Source organism: Brachypodium distachyon, chromosome 2 (assembly GCF_000005505.3).
Source record: "Brachypodium distachyon strain Bd21 chromosome 2, Brachypodium_distachyon_v3.0, whole genome shotgun sequence".
In the NCBI taxonomy this organism is placed as follows: Eukaryota; Viridiplantae; Streptophyta; class Magnoliopsida; order Poales; family Poaceae; genus Brachypodium; species Brachypodium distachyon.
The window spans coordinates 6819355-6832136 of NC_016132.3; the positions used below are offsets into that span (position 1 = coordinate 6819355).

At 49.8% G+C, this 12782-nt stretch overlaps 4 protein-coding genes and 1 long non-coding RNA gene across 6 annotated transcripts; 4 read left to right on the forward strand and 1 right to left on the reverse strand.

Moving 5' to 3' along the window:
• Window positions 1–458: 458 nt before the first annotated feature.
• Window positions 459–1269, reverse strand: LOC112270882. Its single transcript, XR_002963454.1, has 2 exons — window positions 1128–1269; window positions 459–785 (listed from the first exon to the last, which is right to left on the reverse strand). It is a non-coding gene; the product is annotated as an uncharacterized LOC112270882 (long non-coding RNA).
• LOC112270881 lies at window positions 671–2009 on the forward strand. The gene is made up of 2 exons (XM_024459402.1): window positions 671–785; window positions 1128–2009. Exon 2 carries the CDS (start codon window positions 1130–1132, stop codon window positions 1976–1978), a length of 849 nt encoding a protein of 282 aa, XP_024315170.1. The 5' UTR covers window positions 671–785; window positions 1128–1129; the 3' UTR covers window positions 1979–2009.
• Window positions 2010–2115: 106 nt separating this feature from the next.
• On the forward strand, window positions 2116–5279 carry LOC104582528. Of its 2 annotated transcripts, XR_002963453.1 has the most exons (3): window positions 2116–3350; window positions 4746–4806; window positions 4956–5279. XR_002963453.1 is itself a non-coding variant. In XM_024459401.1 (2 exons), exons 1-2 carry the CDS (start codon window positions 2158–2160, stop codon window positions 4753–4755), a joined length of 1203 nt encoding a protein of 400 aa, XP_024315169.1. In that variant the 5' UTR covers window positions 2116–2157; the 3' UTR covers window positions 4756–5014. The 2 variants fall into 2 exon arrangements, 1 of the variants encoding a protein (XP_024315169.1); XM_024459401.1 differs by having other exon boundaries at window positions 4746–5014.
• A 2335-nt stretch (window positions 5280–7614) lies between these two features.
• On the forward strand, window positions 7615–9501 carry LOC100824277. The gene is made up of 2 exons (XM_003565514.2): window positions 7615–8788; window positions 9243–9501. Exons 1-2 carry the CDS (start codon window positions 7615–7617, stop codon window positions 9302–9304), a joined length of 1236 nt encoding a protein of 411 aa, XP_003565562.2. The 3' UTR covers window positions 9305–9501.
• A 1769-nt stretch (window positions 9502–11270) lies between these two features.
• Window positions 11271–12071, forward strand: LOC112270690. The gene is made up of 2 exons (XM_024458715.1): window positions 11271–11710; window positions 11846–12071. The coding sequence occupies exons 1-2, from the start codon at window positions 11271–11273 to the stop codon at window positions 12069–12071; spliced, it is 666 nt and encodes a 221-aa protein (XP_024314483.1).
• Window positions 12072–12782: the final 711 nt, after the last annotated feature.

The following is a 12782-nucleotide window of genomic DNA, read 5'->3' on the forward strand; positions in this document are numbered from 1 at the left end:
TTTAAGTGCTATAAAATAAAATGATTGGAATTTAATTAATATGAATAAGTCGTTTGAAACAAGAAAGTTTAGAAAAGCGGTCGAATAAGATACTGGAAGAGTGAAATATGGGGAGTGAGATAGGGAGTCCGCCGGAGAAAACACATATTTAGGGAAATAATCTTTTATAGGGGATTCCCACGTAGAAATTTGGGAGCTTAAGTTTAGGGGATTTGCTGGAGTTACTCTTAGGTATACAAATCTCATGTCTTCGAATTTTGTGCCGAATTCTGACGAACAATTGTACAAAAAAATTGTATGTATATAAACGTTATAATATTGATATAGTTTTTCAATACGAATATAATGATATCTCTTTTGTATCGCTATAACGTGGTAGTACCAAAGTTATATTTCATCAAAGTTTCGCATAAAATCTCGTGCCGGTCTTAAAAACCCGAAACCCGAACAGTGAGAGGTACAAACAAAAAACGTCATCAGCACACGTAAAAAGAATAAAAAAGGGCCGGTCTACACAGTGCGCGCGCACTTTTTAGAGTAAAAAGTGTGTCCCGACCAGATTGCATGCAAGAAGCCCACAAGAGAAAGCGGTCCCAACAGTATCCTTCTCTGGTCCCGCGCTCACACCAAAGACATAGGTCTCCTCTCGACCCTTTTTTCTCCTCTCGACCGAAGCATGTATCTCCTCTGTTGTGCCCCTCACGTGACTGCCACATATTTTTTTCTCTCTCAACTACACGGCTTTCTTCCTCCTCCAGCTACCTCAATATCTCCATGAAACAAATCTATCCCCAAAAAAGTACCACACAAATTACATTCAGCAAAAAGACAAACAAAGTTTGCTAAGAACCATTGAAATTCATCATTTCATACATACAATCCAACACGAAATTCAACAAAGTCACTTATCTACTACATCAAAACTACATATAGTGAACTCATGAAAGTAACTCACATATATTGAAATTACATGTAACTCACTCAAAAGTAATTCCTGGCATGGAATTTACATCTAACTCACTCAAAGTAACATTTAAAAATGAAGTTACATCCAACAAGAGAAGTATACCATATAACTCACTCAATGTTACATTCAACAAAGATAGAAGTAGTATATGAAAACTTACCAATGTTACATCCATTGCTAGTGACAGTTACATCCAACAAGATCAGGGTGGAGTCCTGCACCTCTTCCTTGAGGACCTTGCAGCCGGAAGATGACGAGGGGATCAGGAAGGTAGGAGCAGATGTCGCGGAGTATTCCAATGGACCCTCTTCTTCCTCTCCTGGTTCCAGCCGCCCCACCACCACTGGCACTGTTGTTGCTCATGCGGATAGGACGATGGAGGAGGTGGCGGAGGAAGCAGGGGAGGGCTTCGCGGCCTACTGTAGGCGCGGCAAGGGTCGGAACCGCCAGGCTGCCTCCGTCACGCTGGGAGGTTGTTCGCCGTCTTCGATGCCCGGAGATGGAGGACCGCCACGCCGCCTCCTCGCGCTGGCCTCCACCATGGCCGCGACCCAGCAGTGGGCGGCGCTGTACCCGCCGCCGACGTGCGCGTTCCCAAATCCGCAGCTCCGCGTCGCCCCAACATCTTCTGCGCCCCGCACACCACCATCCTCGGCGCGCCGCTCGTCTTCGTCGGCCTCGACCTCAACAGCGCCGATCTGCCCGGTTTCCTCCCTCCCCGACCTCGCCTTCCTCCACCTCAACTCCAATCGCTTCTACGAGGTTGGGGCGCTCTGGCGGGGGTGGGCGTGGAGCCGGGTCGCGCCAGCGGCGGTGGGAGAAGCCGGGGGTAGGGCCGAGGGTGGGGCGTGCCGGAGGTGGTGGGGGAGGCTAGGGAAGGCGCCCCGGCGGCGGCGTGGAGGAAGGAGGCGTGCGGGGCTCCGATGGGGGAGGGAGACGCACGAGAAGAGAGATAAGGAACGATGGGCGTGGACGTGTCAGTGGATAAGGTTCAGAGGGGGTGAGAAGTGAGCACTCCGGGTCGCTAGAAAGTGCCCAGGCACAAAATAGATTAGACGATAAAAGAAATTGATCATCAGGTGACACAAACGTGATAGAGTTGATCACCCCCTCTCTGGCCAAGTCTGCCGCCCCCAACCAATCCGTTTCGCTGCTATGCCTCTCTCTCTCGCGCGCGCTCGCTCGCTCTTATGAAGCGCGGCGGGCCCCGTGCTCCGGCCATGTCCGTGCCGGAAGCGGAGGGGAACACGGAGCTGGAGGGGGAGCATCAGTGGGTGATCCTGGCGTGCATTCCGCACGTGGTCCCGGAGGATGAGCACGACATCACCCTCCTGCGCGCGTACCCGCCGCAGTCTTCTCGCCTCATCGTGCCCCGGCGCATCGCCCCCGACCCCAAAGACATCGAGAACCACCCCTACGTCGTCGCCGTCGGCACCCACGGCCGCTTCCTCCTCTACGCCACCCAGGGGCAGGGATCCCAACCCGCGGAGCCGCACGTCTTCGATGGCTTCCACAGCGAGCCGCTCCGCGCCCACGGCGGCTACCCCAAGGCTTACTTCCTCTGCGATCTGAGCACCCGCGCGGCCACCCGCCTCCCCGACCCCGATATCCCCATCCTCAACCCCGGCAACGTCGGCCTCCTCGTCCTCCGAGGGGGTCGCATTGCCGCTGTCGTTTCCATGGTTGTCGAGCTCCAGCCTACGGCCGGAACCGACCGCGCCGCCCTCCTCTGCTATCTGTCGTTGACCAACCGTTGGTCCGTGAGGCCCGCCAACTACCCTCCTGCTGACCGGCCGTGGGGCGGCCACGGCGTAATCTTCGACGGGCCGGACCTCATATGGGTCGATCTCTCCTACGGGCTACTCCACCTGTCCTGCTACGAGTCGCTCTTAAGCGACCCGCCCCCACGACTGCTCTTCATCCCGCTCCCGGACGGCTGCGAGCTGCCGGCCGGCACGGAGGACCTCGACAAGAAGCGCTGCGTGGGGTGGAGCGGCGACCGTCTGCGGTACGTGCAGATCCACCTGCGCGCCGACGGCGAGCCAATCGTCAGCAGGTGGACGTGGATCCCGCTGGTCGATGGGGACACCGGGTCGTGGCGTCACGACGGCGACATCTCATTCCAGGTGATCTGGGCTGACAAGGGGTACAGAGCTATGAAGCTGCGGCCGAAGGAAATCCCCGCCGTCGCCTGCATCGACCCAGGGGGCCACGGCGAATCGGTCTGGTTCTTCCAGCGCTCCCGACTCTTCCGTGTGAACATGGCGACGGGCAAGGTCATGCGGTCCATCTTCTTCAAGATGAACAACCCGCCGAGTCGTTACCACTCGTCTCGATTCATCCGTCTTTGGAAGCTCACAAAGGAGCTTTACGATGGTGCTGGGTATGCTCCTAATCTTGCAATTCTCTTAAGCGCTGATGTCACCATCTTGATCATGGACAGTTTAGAAGACTGTCAAATTTTAGCCTGCAGATATCGGTTAAGGTTGAAGCGTTTGATTGATGGATGTCTTGACCAAGCAATTAACTAATCATCCGTTTAATATGTTTGCCAACTTTGCTAGCAAGTGAATACATGCTATCTGTGACTTAAAATTCATCCATCATTAATTCGATTGCTTCATTCGCCGTTCACTTGCTCTACACTTCTATAGTTTTTTATTCACCCCCATTGGCTACCTTTATATTGGGAGAATGCCATTCTGCTCATAATTAAGTTCTTGCTGCTTAATTATTGCCTTTTCGTGGACGAAAGTGTGGAGGACATAGTAGTCTCCATGTATATAATTACAGGATCTGAATATAATTTCATTTATGTGACTTTGCCTTTGAAGTTGTTTATCCTCCAATTCTGTTCTGTTTATCTTTTATATGCTTCCAATGAGTCATGAATCATGACCCTGTTTCATGTCTTATAGTAAACCGACCAGCACAATTCATGACTCATCCCATTCGTTAGCAAAACATGGAACAATATTCATGCTGCATACATATGGACAAGCTCTTTAGAGTCTCTGGGAATTCAGGGTTTACCGCAGTTGCATATTTATTCTGCATCATGTACTGGTGCACTTAATTTACAATTATATGGCAATAGTTTTCTTGGTGAGGATGTGATTATTTAGTTCGACTCATTACTATGTTTCATTATTTACCATGCAAAGTGCAATTTAGAAAGTATCGGAACGTGTGCAAATGAACCTACAGCTTTTGTTGTTATTTGTTTTTAAACCCAAGACCCCTGATTATTTTGACCCGATCAGGGGTCTTGGATTTAAAAACAGCAAATTTGCCACCATTTTTGAACAATATGCTCTTCTTCGGTACATGAATGGTTTGTCATTTAAACAGAGTGGTCATTTAGGACACTAATATCAGCTTCAGTTTGTTGCGGTCAGCCGGGACAAGCACAATATTGTGCATGCCCGAGCATTTGGTTAACTGTAACTTGCAGCTTATTTCTTATAAGTACGGTTTATGTACGATACTCCATTGACCTCCCCTAAACATACAATTTCTTGGAATTTATATCTTATCAATTTGAGATTGTTCAACGACATTGGTTTAAGATTAGTCGCCATGATTGCCACGTGGTATAGTAGGCATCACTGGACTACATATGCACAAATAAATTAATGTTTGGATCTCTACTTTGTACTGGAGATCATGAGATTTGCACATACAGAGCATCAAAACTAATTGACTGTTATCTCCTCTAGATGTTTCAATTACCTTGTACTCGTATAACATTTCTAAGTTATGTTTGTTTGTCTTGAAGGTTCCAATGATCAGGAGGGTTCTTTGCTTCGATGATTCGTCGGCAAGACCTGAAATTAGGGGTACGGTAGCGTTCATTTTTCAGTTATCACTGCCAGTGTAATGAACGTAGTAACTTCAGTTAGTCATGCATTTATGTTACATACGCTTTATGTCGTTCATCGGCGCGTGCGCTGTCGCGTTCCGTCGGCTCATCAGACTCGCCCTGCAGAATCTCTGTCTTGGCGTCTCCAGTATCCATGGTTTTCTCGATACCTGAAGTTGACTCGAGCTCCTCGTCTTGCGCCGCTGCGTCGCCACCAGCGGCTTCATGACTGCCTTCTCTGCATCGATGGTCCTAGTTGCTCCTCGCCCCCAAACTCCACTGACCAAGGAATGTACCCGTCGAACGTCGATGTGTTCTCCTCGTCGGTCATAATAACTGTAGATAAGTCGATGACATGATTCTGCGAGGTTACCTGGTGCAATTTATCTTATCCAAGCAAAACGGATCATAAGAAGTTGAGTTTCTTTTCACAAAGGTTGGCGTATTTTATTTCGTTAAGACAAGATTTTGACCAACGAAAATCCTATTGATATGTGTTTCTTTTCACATGCGAAATTTATATCAATGGATTTGTCTTTAAAAGTTATTGCTAATGATCATGGTTTCGTGTCATATGGCTTGCATATTAATAGAGTAATTTTTGGTCAGAGATTTGTCTTACGAAACAAAATACGTCAACCTTTGTGAAAAGGAGAGAGTATATTTATTTTCACAAAGTGAGACACCAGAATGGTGGGCAACTAGCATACCCCGCCGGGCTGACCACCCAAGCTGAGTCTGGTTCTCGCCAAATTTAATTAGCAACAAAGAACTTTCAAGTCAAAACCAAAATTTATTACCAAAATAAGTACCAAAAGACGACATCAATACAATCCATTGAAAAATACAAAAAAATTTGCAAAATTCCTTCGAGGAAGACCACCATTTTGACGATAACAATAGGGGCAACGACGAGGGTGCATGTTGGATCCGAGTGGCTGTGGGCTCATAACAACTAGCAACTTTGACAATAAATTCAAAAGCGACAGCCTATGCAGGTTGGGTCCTAGTGGCAGAAGGCTCATAGCAAGCAACAATTTTGGCATCAAAGCATGACCGACGGCGCACAAGAAACCATTTTGGCAGCGACCGTTGGGCTAATGCAGGTTGGATCTTGGTAAGGGGTCGCATTATGTCTTGGGCTAGGTGGGCTCAAGCTGGTCGAGCCCAAGTTCACAAACAAGCATATATGAGTTTTTAGGCGTAATATATTGAACCACCAATGGCCAAATATCCCTTGGCCCATGATAACCCATTCCTTGGGTTGTTTTTGGGCCCACCTTGGTCTGAATGACAGCTGGTTCACATCAAGGAGCGATTTTGGTTGTAACTATAGAAGTAACATCGCATGCAGGTTAGGCCCTAGTGACAGCTAACTCACAACAATGAGCAATTTTGACCATAGCTGCAGGAACAGAAGCTCATACAGGTTAAACCCTAGTGGCAGTAGCCTCACGACAATCATCAAATTGAGTACTCCATCAAATTTGACGGTGGCAGCAATAGCAACAACGCGTGTGGGTTGGCCCAGTAGTGGCGAGCTCACGACGGCCAATGGTGAGAGAGGGAGGGGGAGGGGGGGGGGCTAGAGAGAAACAACATTTTGCACCTGTTGGTTGATTCAAGCAGATGGCCTAGAGTTTTCAAGGAAAAAACTACAATGAAGGATTTACCAAATAACCAAAACATCAAAGAGACACACACCGCAACTCCACAAGCTAACACATGCAATGCAATTAATCCCTCCGTCCTACTTTTGGAGGCGTATTAGATTCTTCAACCGTACCAAGACAAGTCCCAACGATTGATATTTTGACCGAAATAACCTTTGCATGTGCCCCTTTGTTTATTCTGTTCTGTCGCAATTGCCCAATCAGTGTGCAGACGGGGGAGACCAGCGTCTGGGGAAGGTACATGCATGCATGACAGGTAATGGGTGTGACCAGAAAAAAAAGGGCATTTTGGTCCCTCGGTGCTCAGGAGAAGCTGCGCGCCTGCAATTCGGGACGACGGGGTTCAAATAATACTCCCAGTAAAAACCGACGGAGGGAGTATTTCGCTTTGTTCAAATGGTATACAACTTCCGTACCTAAATTTCGTTTGCATTTCTGTTGCAGCACTGCTTTCTTAACCTCACTACGGAATTACAAGGCACTTGCTCCATTCACAAGTCACAGTTTGTGCTGGGCATTTGATCGAACACCTACCGTGCAGCACTTCAGAGCTAAACCGCAAAAGGTGGAATTCCAAAACTATATCGCGTAATCTTGAGCACAGCTGCCGTGCCGGAGTTCATGCTGCGGCTGCCATGGTCGTTTTGTCGCCGGCACGGCTGCCCTCTTCCAAGATGCCACGCCGGAGTCCAGGGCTCACACCGCCTTCTCGCATGCTCACCATGCCTGGCTGGAGCCAGGGCTGCCAGCTCAGCGTTACCGGTCCCCAACTGTGGGCCCAACGGCTGCATGCACAGCACATTGCACCAGACCAGAGCGCAGAGCCGTCTCCTCTTCTTCGTGCGTCCGGGTACGGAACAGAGCAAAGCAGTCGAGAGAGAAACAGCCCAGATCAAATCAAAACTAGGCCGTTCGCCGTCGCTGCACACGCCAGACCGACCACACGTGCGAAATCCGAATCATATCAAACCATCGCATCTCTCCCATCTCCTCAAGTCCTCATTCCGTCATTCGAAAACATTTTCCGTCCCACCGCCCCTCTCTCCGGCGGGCCCCCTCCTAGCGGCGGGAGCTCGTGTTCTGGCCACGACCGAGCCGAATCGGAGCGGAAGATGGAGGAGCCGCCTCCGCCGCCGCCGGAGTGGCCGACGGAGCAGGGGAAGCAGTGGGCGATCCTGGTCTGCGTCCCGCACGTGGTCCCTGGCGAACACGACTACCCGCCGGGCACTGAGTTCTCGCTCCGGCACGACAACCCGCCGCAGTCCTCCCGCTTCACCGTGCCCAGTCGTATCGCCTCCGACCCCAAGGACATCGAGAACCATCCCTACGTCGCCGCCGTCGGCGCCTACGGCCGCTTCCTCCTCTACGCCACCCAGGGGAACTGCCAAGCGCTAGCGAACCCGCACATCCTCGACTGGTTCCACACCGAGCCGCTCGGCGTCCACCACGGCAGCCCCAAAGCCTACTTCATCTGCGACCTCAAGACCGGCGCTGCCACCCGCCTCCCCAACCCCGACCCCGAGCACCCCATCCTCAACCCCGGCAACGTCGGCCTCATCAATTCCTCGTTCGGCTCCGTGGTTGTCGAGCTGCAGCCGCCCACCGCCGGCAACCACCGCGCCACCCTCCTCTGCTACGTGTCGCGGACCAAGTATACTCGCCTCGTGGATGACACCGATACTTGGCTCGTGAAGGACGTCCACTACCCTCCTGTTCACCGGCCGTGGGGCGCGCACGGCGTAATCTTCGACCAGCCGAGACTCACGTGGGTTGATCTCTCCTACGGCCTTCTCACCTCCTACATGTTCCTCTACGGCAACCCAAACCTGCAATTGCGCTTCATTCCGCTGCCGGCCGGCTGCGAGAGGCCGTCCGGCACGGTGGACCTCGACAAGGAGCGCTGCGTGGGGATGAGCGCCGGGAGTCTGCGGTACGTGCAGATCGATCTGCTCGACGGCGACCCGACCGTCCGCAAGTGGACGCTGGTCAATTGGGCTACCGGGTCGTGGCGTCACGACAGCAACGTCTCCTTCAAAGTGATCTGGGCCGACGCGAGCTACAAAGCTATGAAGCTGCCGCGCGTAGTTCCCACCGTCGCGTTCATCGACCCTCGCCGCGACCACGTGGTCTACTTCTTCCTGCAGTCCCGAATCTTCGGCGTCGACGTGAGAACGGGCGAGTTCATCCACTGGATTTTCTTCAAGATGAACAGCCCGCCGAGTCGTTACCACTCATCCCGATTCGTCCGTCTTTGGGAGCAAACAAAGGAGCTTTTCGATGGTGCTGGTACGTTCCCAATCCTGCCTCATGCCCTCGTTTGAATTTTTGAAATTCTCTGAAGCGCTACTGTTACCATCTTCAGCATGCCTATTTTAGAGACTGCCAAATTTTAGCCTGTAGATCAAATTGGTTAAGGATTAAGTGTTCGATCGATGGAACTGCATGCATGTCTTGAACAAGCAAAATAGCAAATCAAGCATTTACTTAACCAAATTTTAGCCTGTAGATCAAATCGCTACAACTGAATACATGCTCCCGTCCCTGAGAACTAACTTCATGTATCGTTAAATGGATTATTTCATCCGTTGTTCAGTTGTTCTAAACTACAGTAATAGTTTTATACTGAACACTACAGCAACTTCTTTTGCTGATCTCTTTTTCTCGGACTGTTATCTCCTCTAGATGTTTCAATTACCTTATACTCGTATACCATTTTAACATATGTTTGTTTGTCTTGAAGGTTCCGATGATCAGGAGGATTTTTATTTTTTGAGATGTCAGGAGGGTTATTGGTTTCCATGATTCGTCTGCAAGACCTGAAATTAGGGCAGGGGTTCGGTAGTGTTCAGTTTTCAGTTATCGCTGCCAGTGTAATGAATGCCAGTTACTTCAGTTACTCATGCATTCATCATTCATGTTACACAACGCTTTATGTCGTTCGTCGACACAATGTGGAGGACATAGTATCCTCCGTGTGTATAATTACAGGATCTGAATATAATTGCATTTATCTGTCTTTGCCTTTGAAGTTGTTTATCCTCCAATTCTGCTCTGTTTATCTTTTATATGCTTCCAATGACTCATGACTCATGACCCTGTTTCATTGCTTATAGTAACCCAACCAGCAGCCATCATCACATTCCTTTGCAAAATATGGAACAATATTCATGCTGCATACATATGGACAAGCTCTTTAGAGTCTCTGGGAATTCAGGTTTTACCACAGTTGAATATTTATTCTGCGTCATGTACTGGTGCACTTAATTTACAATTATATGGCAATAATTTTCTTCGTGAGGATGTGATTATTAGTTTGACGCATTATTATGCTTCACTATTTACCATGTAAAGTGCAATTTAGAAAGTATCGAAATGTGCGAAAATGAACCTACAGGTTTCATTGCTATTTGTTTTTGAATTCAAGCCCCCTGACTAAGCTAATTTGCCACCATTTTTTAGCAATATGCTCTTTTCTGGTACATGAATGGTTGTCGTTTGAAGAGAGTGGTTATTTAGGACACTAATATCACCTTCAGTTTGTTTCGGTCAGCTGGGACAAGCATAATAACAATATTGTGCATGCCTGACAATTTTGTTAACTGTAACTTGCAGCTTATTTCTTATAAGTACGTTTATGTATGATACTCTTACATCGACCTCCCCTACACGTACAATTTCTTGGAATTTATATCTTATAACTTTGAGATTGTTTAATGCGGGTGTCGCACAATTTCTTGGATTTGAACATAGCTAGTTAGACATCAGTGCAAAAAAACAAAGAACAGAAGTTAGAGATCAGTGCCAAAAAACAAAGAAAAGTTAGACATCAGTTAACTTTTTTTGTAGACATTGGTTTAAGATTACTCACGATGCTTGCCACGAGGTATAGTAGACATCAATGGACTACATATGCACAAATAAATTATTGTTTGGATCTCCACTTTGTATCTGGAGATCATTAGATTTGCACATACACAGTAACACAGAGCATGAAAACTTGCATAACTTCTTTTAGCTCTCTTTTGCTGAGACTGTTATCTGGTATCTCTAGATGTTTCAATTGATACCTTGCACTCGTATAACATTTCTTGTTCGTCTTAAAGGTTCCAATGATCAGGAGGGTTCTTTGGTTCGATGATTCGTCGGCAAGACCTGAAATTAGGGGTACCGTAGTGTTCAGTTTTCAGTTATCACTGCCAGTGTAATGAACGTAGTAACTTCAGTAACTTCAGTTAGTCATGCATTCATGTTACATACGCTTTATGTCGTTCGTCGACGCATGCCCTGTCGCGTTCCGTCGGCTCATCAGACTCGCCCTGCAGAATCTCTGTCTTGGCGTCTCCAATATCCATGGTTTTCTCGATACCTGAAGTTGACTCATGCTCCTCTTCTTGCGCCGCTGCGTCGCCACCAGCGGCTTCATGACTGCCTTCTAGATCGACGCTCCAATAACCGTAGATATATCGATGTGTTCTTGTCGTCCGTTAAAATAATCGATGACATCATTCTCTGAGGCTAGCTTGTGTTTGAAGTTTCAGGAAAATGTTTTAACTTCTGAATTCTGATGCCACTCGGGAAGAAATTGAGAAACTGCTCCGTGTAGTGTGTACAAGAGACCCGTACGTTTGGAGTTTGGACCCGGCCCGGACGAAGTAATAAGAAACAGAAATCGGCAAGAATACAAACTGCAGTCGGACAGGCCTACAATTCAGATCCCTCTTTTCCAAGAGAGGACGAACCGATCACAACGTATCAGAGCCAAACGACGATGGCAGCGTCAGCAGGCTCGTTCCGCAGGCGGCGGCGGCGGTGGCCATGGTCGGAACTCCCGTCGGAGCTGTTGGGCCTCGTGCTCTCGCGGCTGCCGTCGCACGCCGACCGCGTCCGCCTCCCCGCCGTCTGCCGCCCGTGGCGCTCCAGCGTTCGTCTGCAGCAGCCGCTCCCGCTCCCGCCCCTGCTCCCGTGGCTCGCCCTCTGCCGCGGCACCTTCCTCAGCCTTCCGGACGGCGCTGTCCACCGCCTGCCCGTCGCGGACGAGGACGTCTCCTTCCGAATCTCCACCGGCAGCACGCTCTTCCTCGTGCATGACGACGGCAGATGCTCCATGGTGAACCCTTGTTTCCCTGCGACGACGACCCCTCTGCCCGAGCTAGCCGCCTGGATCGCCTCGAAAAAGAAGAGAAAGCCAGTCGTCCGGAAGGTGGTTGCGTCCTCCGATGATCACCTCGTCGCACTTCTGGTCGAGCTCCGCCGCACCTTCTCCATGAAACTCATCCTCTCAATTCTTAGGCCGCAAGCGCAAGGGGCCAGATTGACGTTGGAATGGGTACCGACTCTCGGCAGCTTCATCCTAGACATCGCGCTCTTCCAAGGCAAGCTCTATGTCCAAACAAGTACCAATATCATGGAGCGCAACGTCCAATTTGTCCTCTATGTCCTTGACGCCGGCCGCGAGCAGACAACCGTCAAACACGCTCAATGCATGCGCGATGCCCTGAGATATCTTTTTTATTTTAAAGGTCCAGCAACTGCTGGCTTTCCATATATTAGCAGGCAGAAAGATTTATAAGGGACTGCACTAGGTAGAAAGGAGAAAAAAGAGAAGAAATAAGAGAAAGGAAAGGGGGTTGTTAACTAAGAGAGATCAAGGGGCTCCCAAAGAAGTTTTCTGAGAGCTTTCGCTCCAGCAAACGCCCATGCTTGGGCTTCGTCTTTGATGAGGCAGGAGAGCTGGCCGATTGGAATAGCCTTGTTTTGGAAAATCCGGGAGTTTCACTCACGTCAAACGGAGTGACAAACTAGGATGAACAGGGAGCAGATTCCCTTCCTGTGCTCGGGGGGACATGCCTCCGTAACGTGCTCGCGCAAGGAATTGATTGAGGCCGCCTCGCGGATGGCCACGACGATGCTGTCGCAGTTGTTCCAGAGAGCCACGGAGCACCAGAGCTGGCTGGAGAAGGGGCACTCGATGAAGAGATGCAGGGAGGTCTTAAGGTTGCGACGGCACAAGGGGCAGAAGTAGCAATTGGGCCATCCTCAGCGTTGCAGCCTATCGGCGCACCACAGACGATCTTGAAGCATGAGCCAGGCAAAGAACTTGGAGTTTGGTGGGGCCCAAACGCGCCAGATGGCCTGCGGCATGGGAGAGGACAGCCGGCCTAAGAAGTGAAGCATGTAGGCAGACCGGGTTGAGTAGGAGCCGTCGGAGGTCATCGTCCAGATGATGGAGTCGGGGATCCCTGGGCGCAGGAGGATCGTAGCCGTCATGCGCCAGGCATGG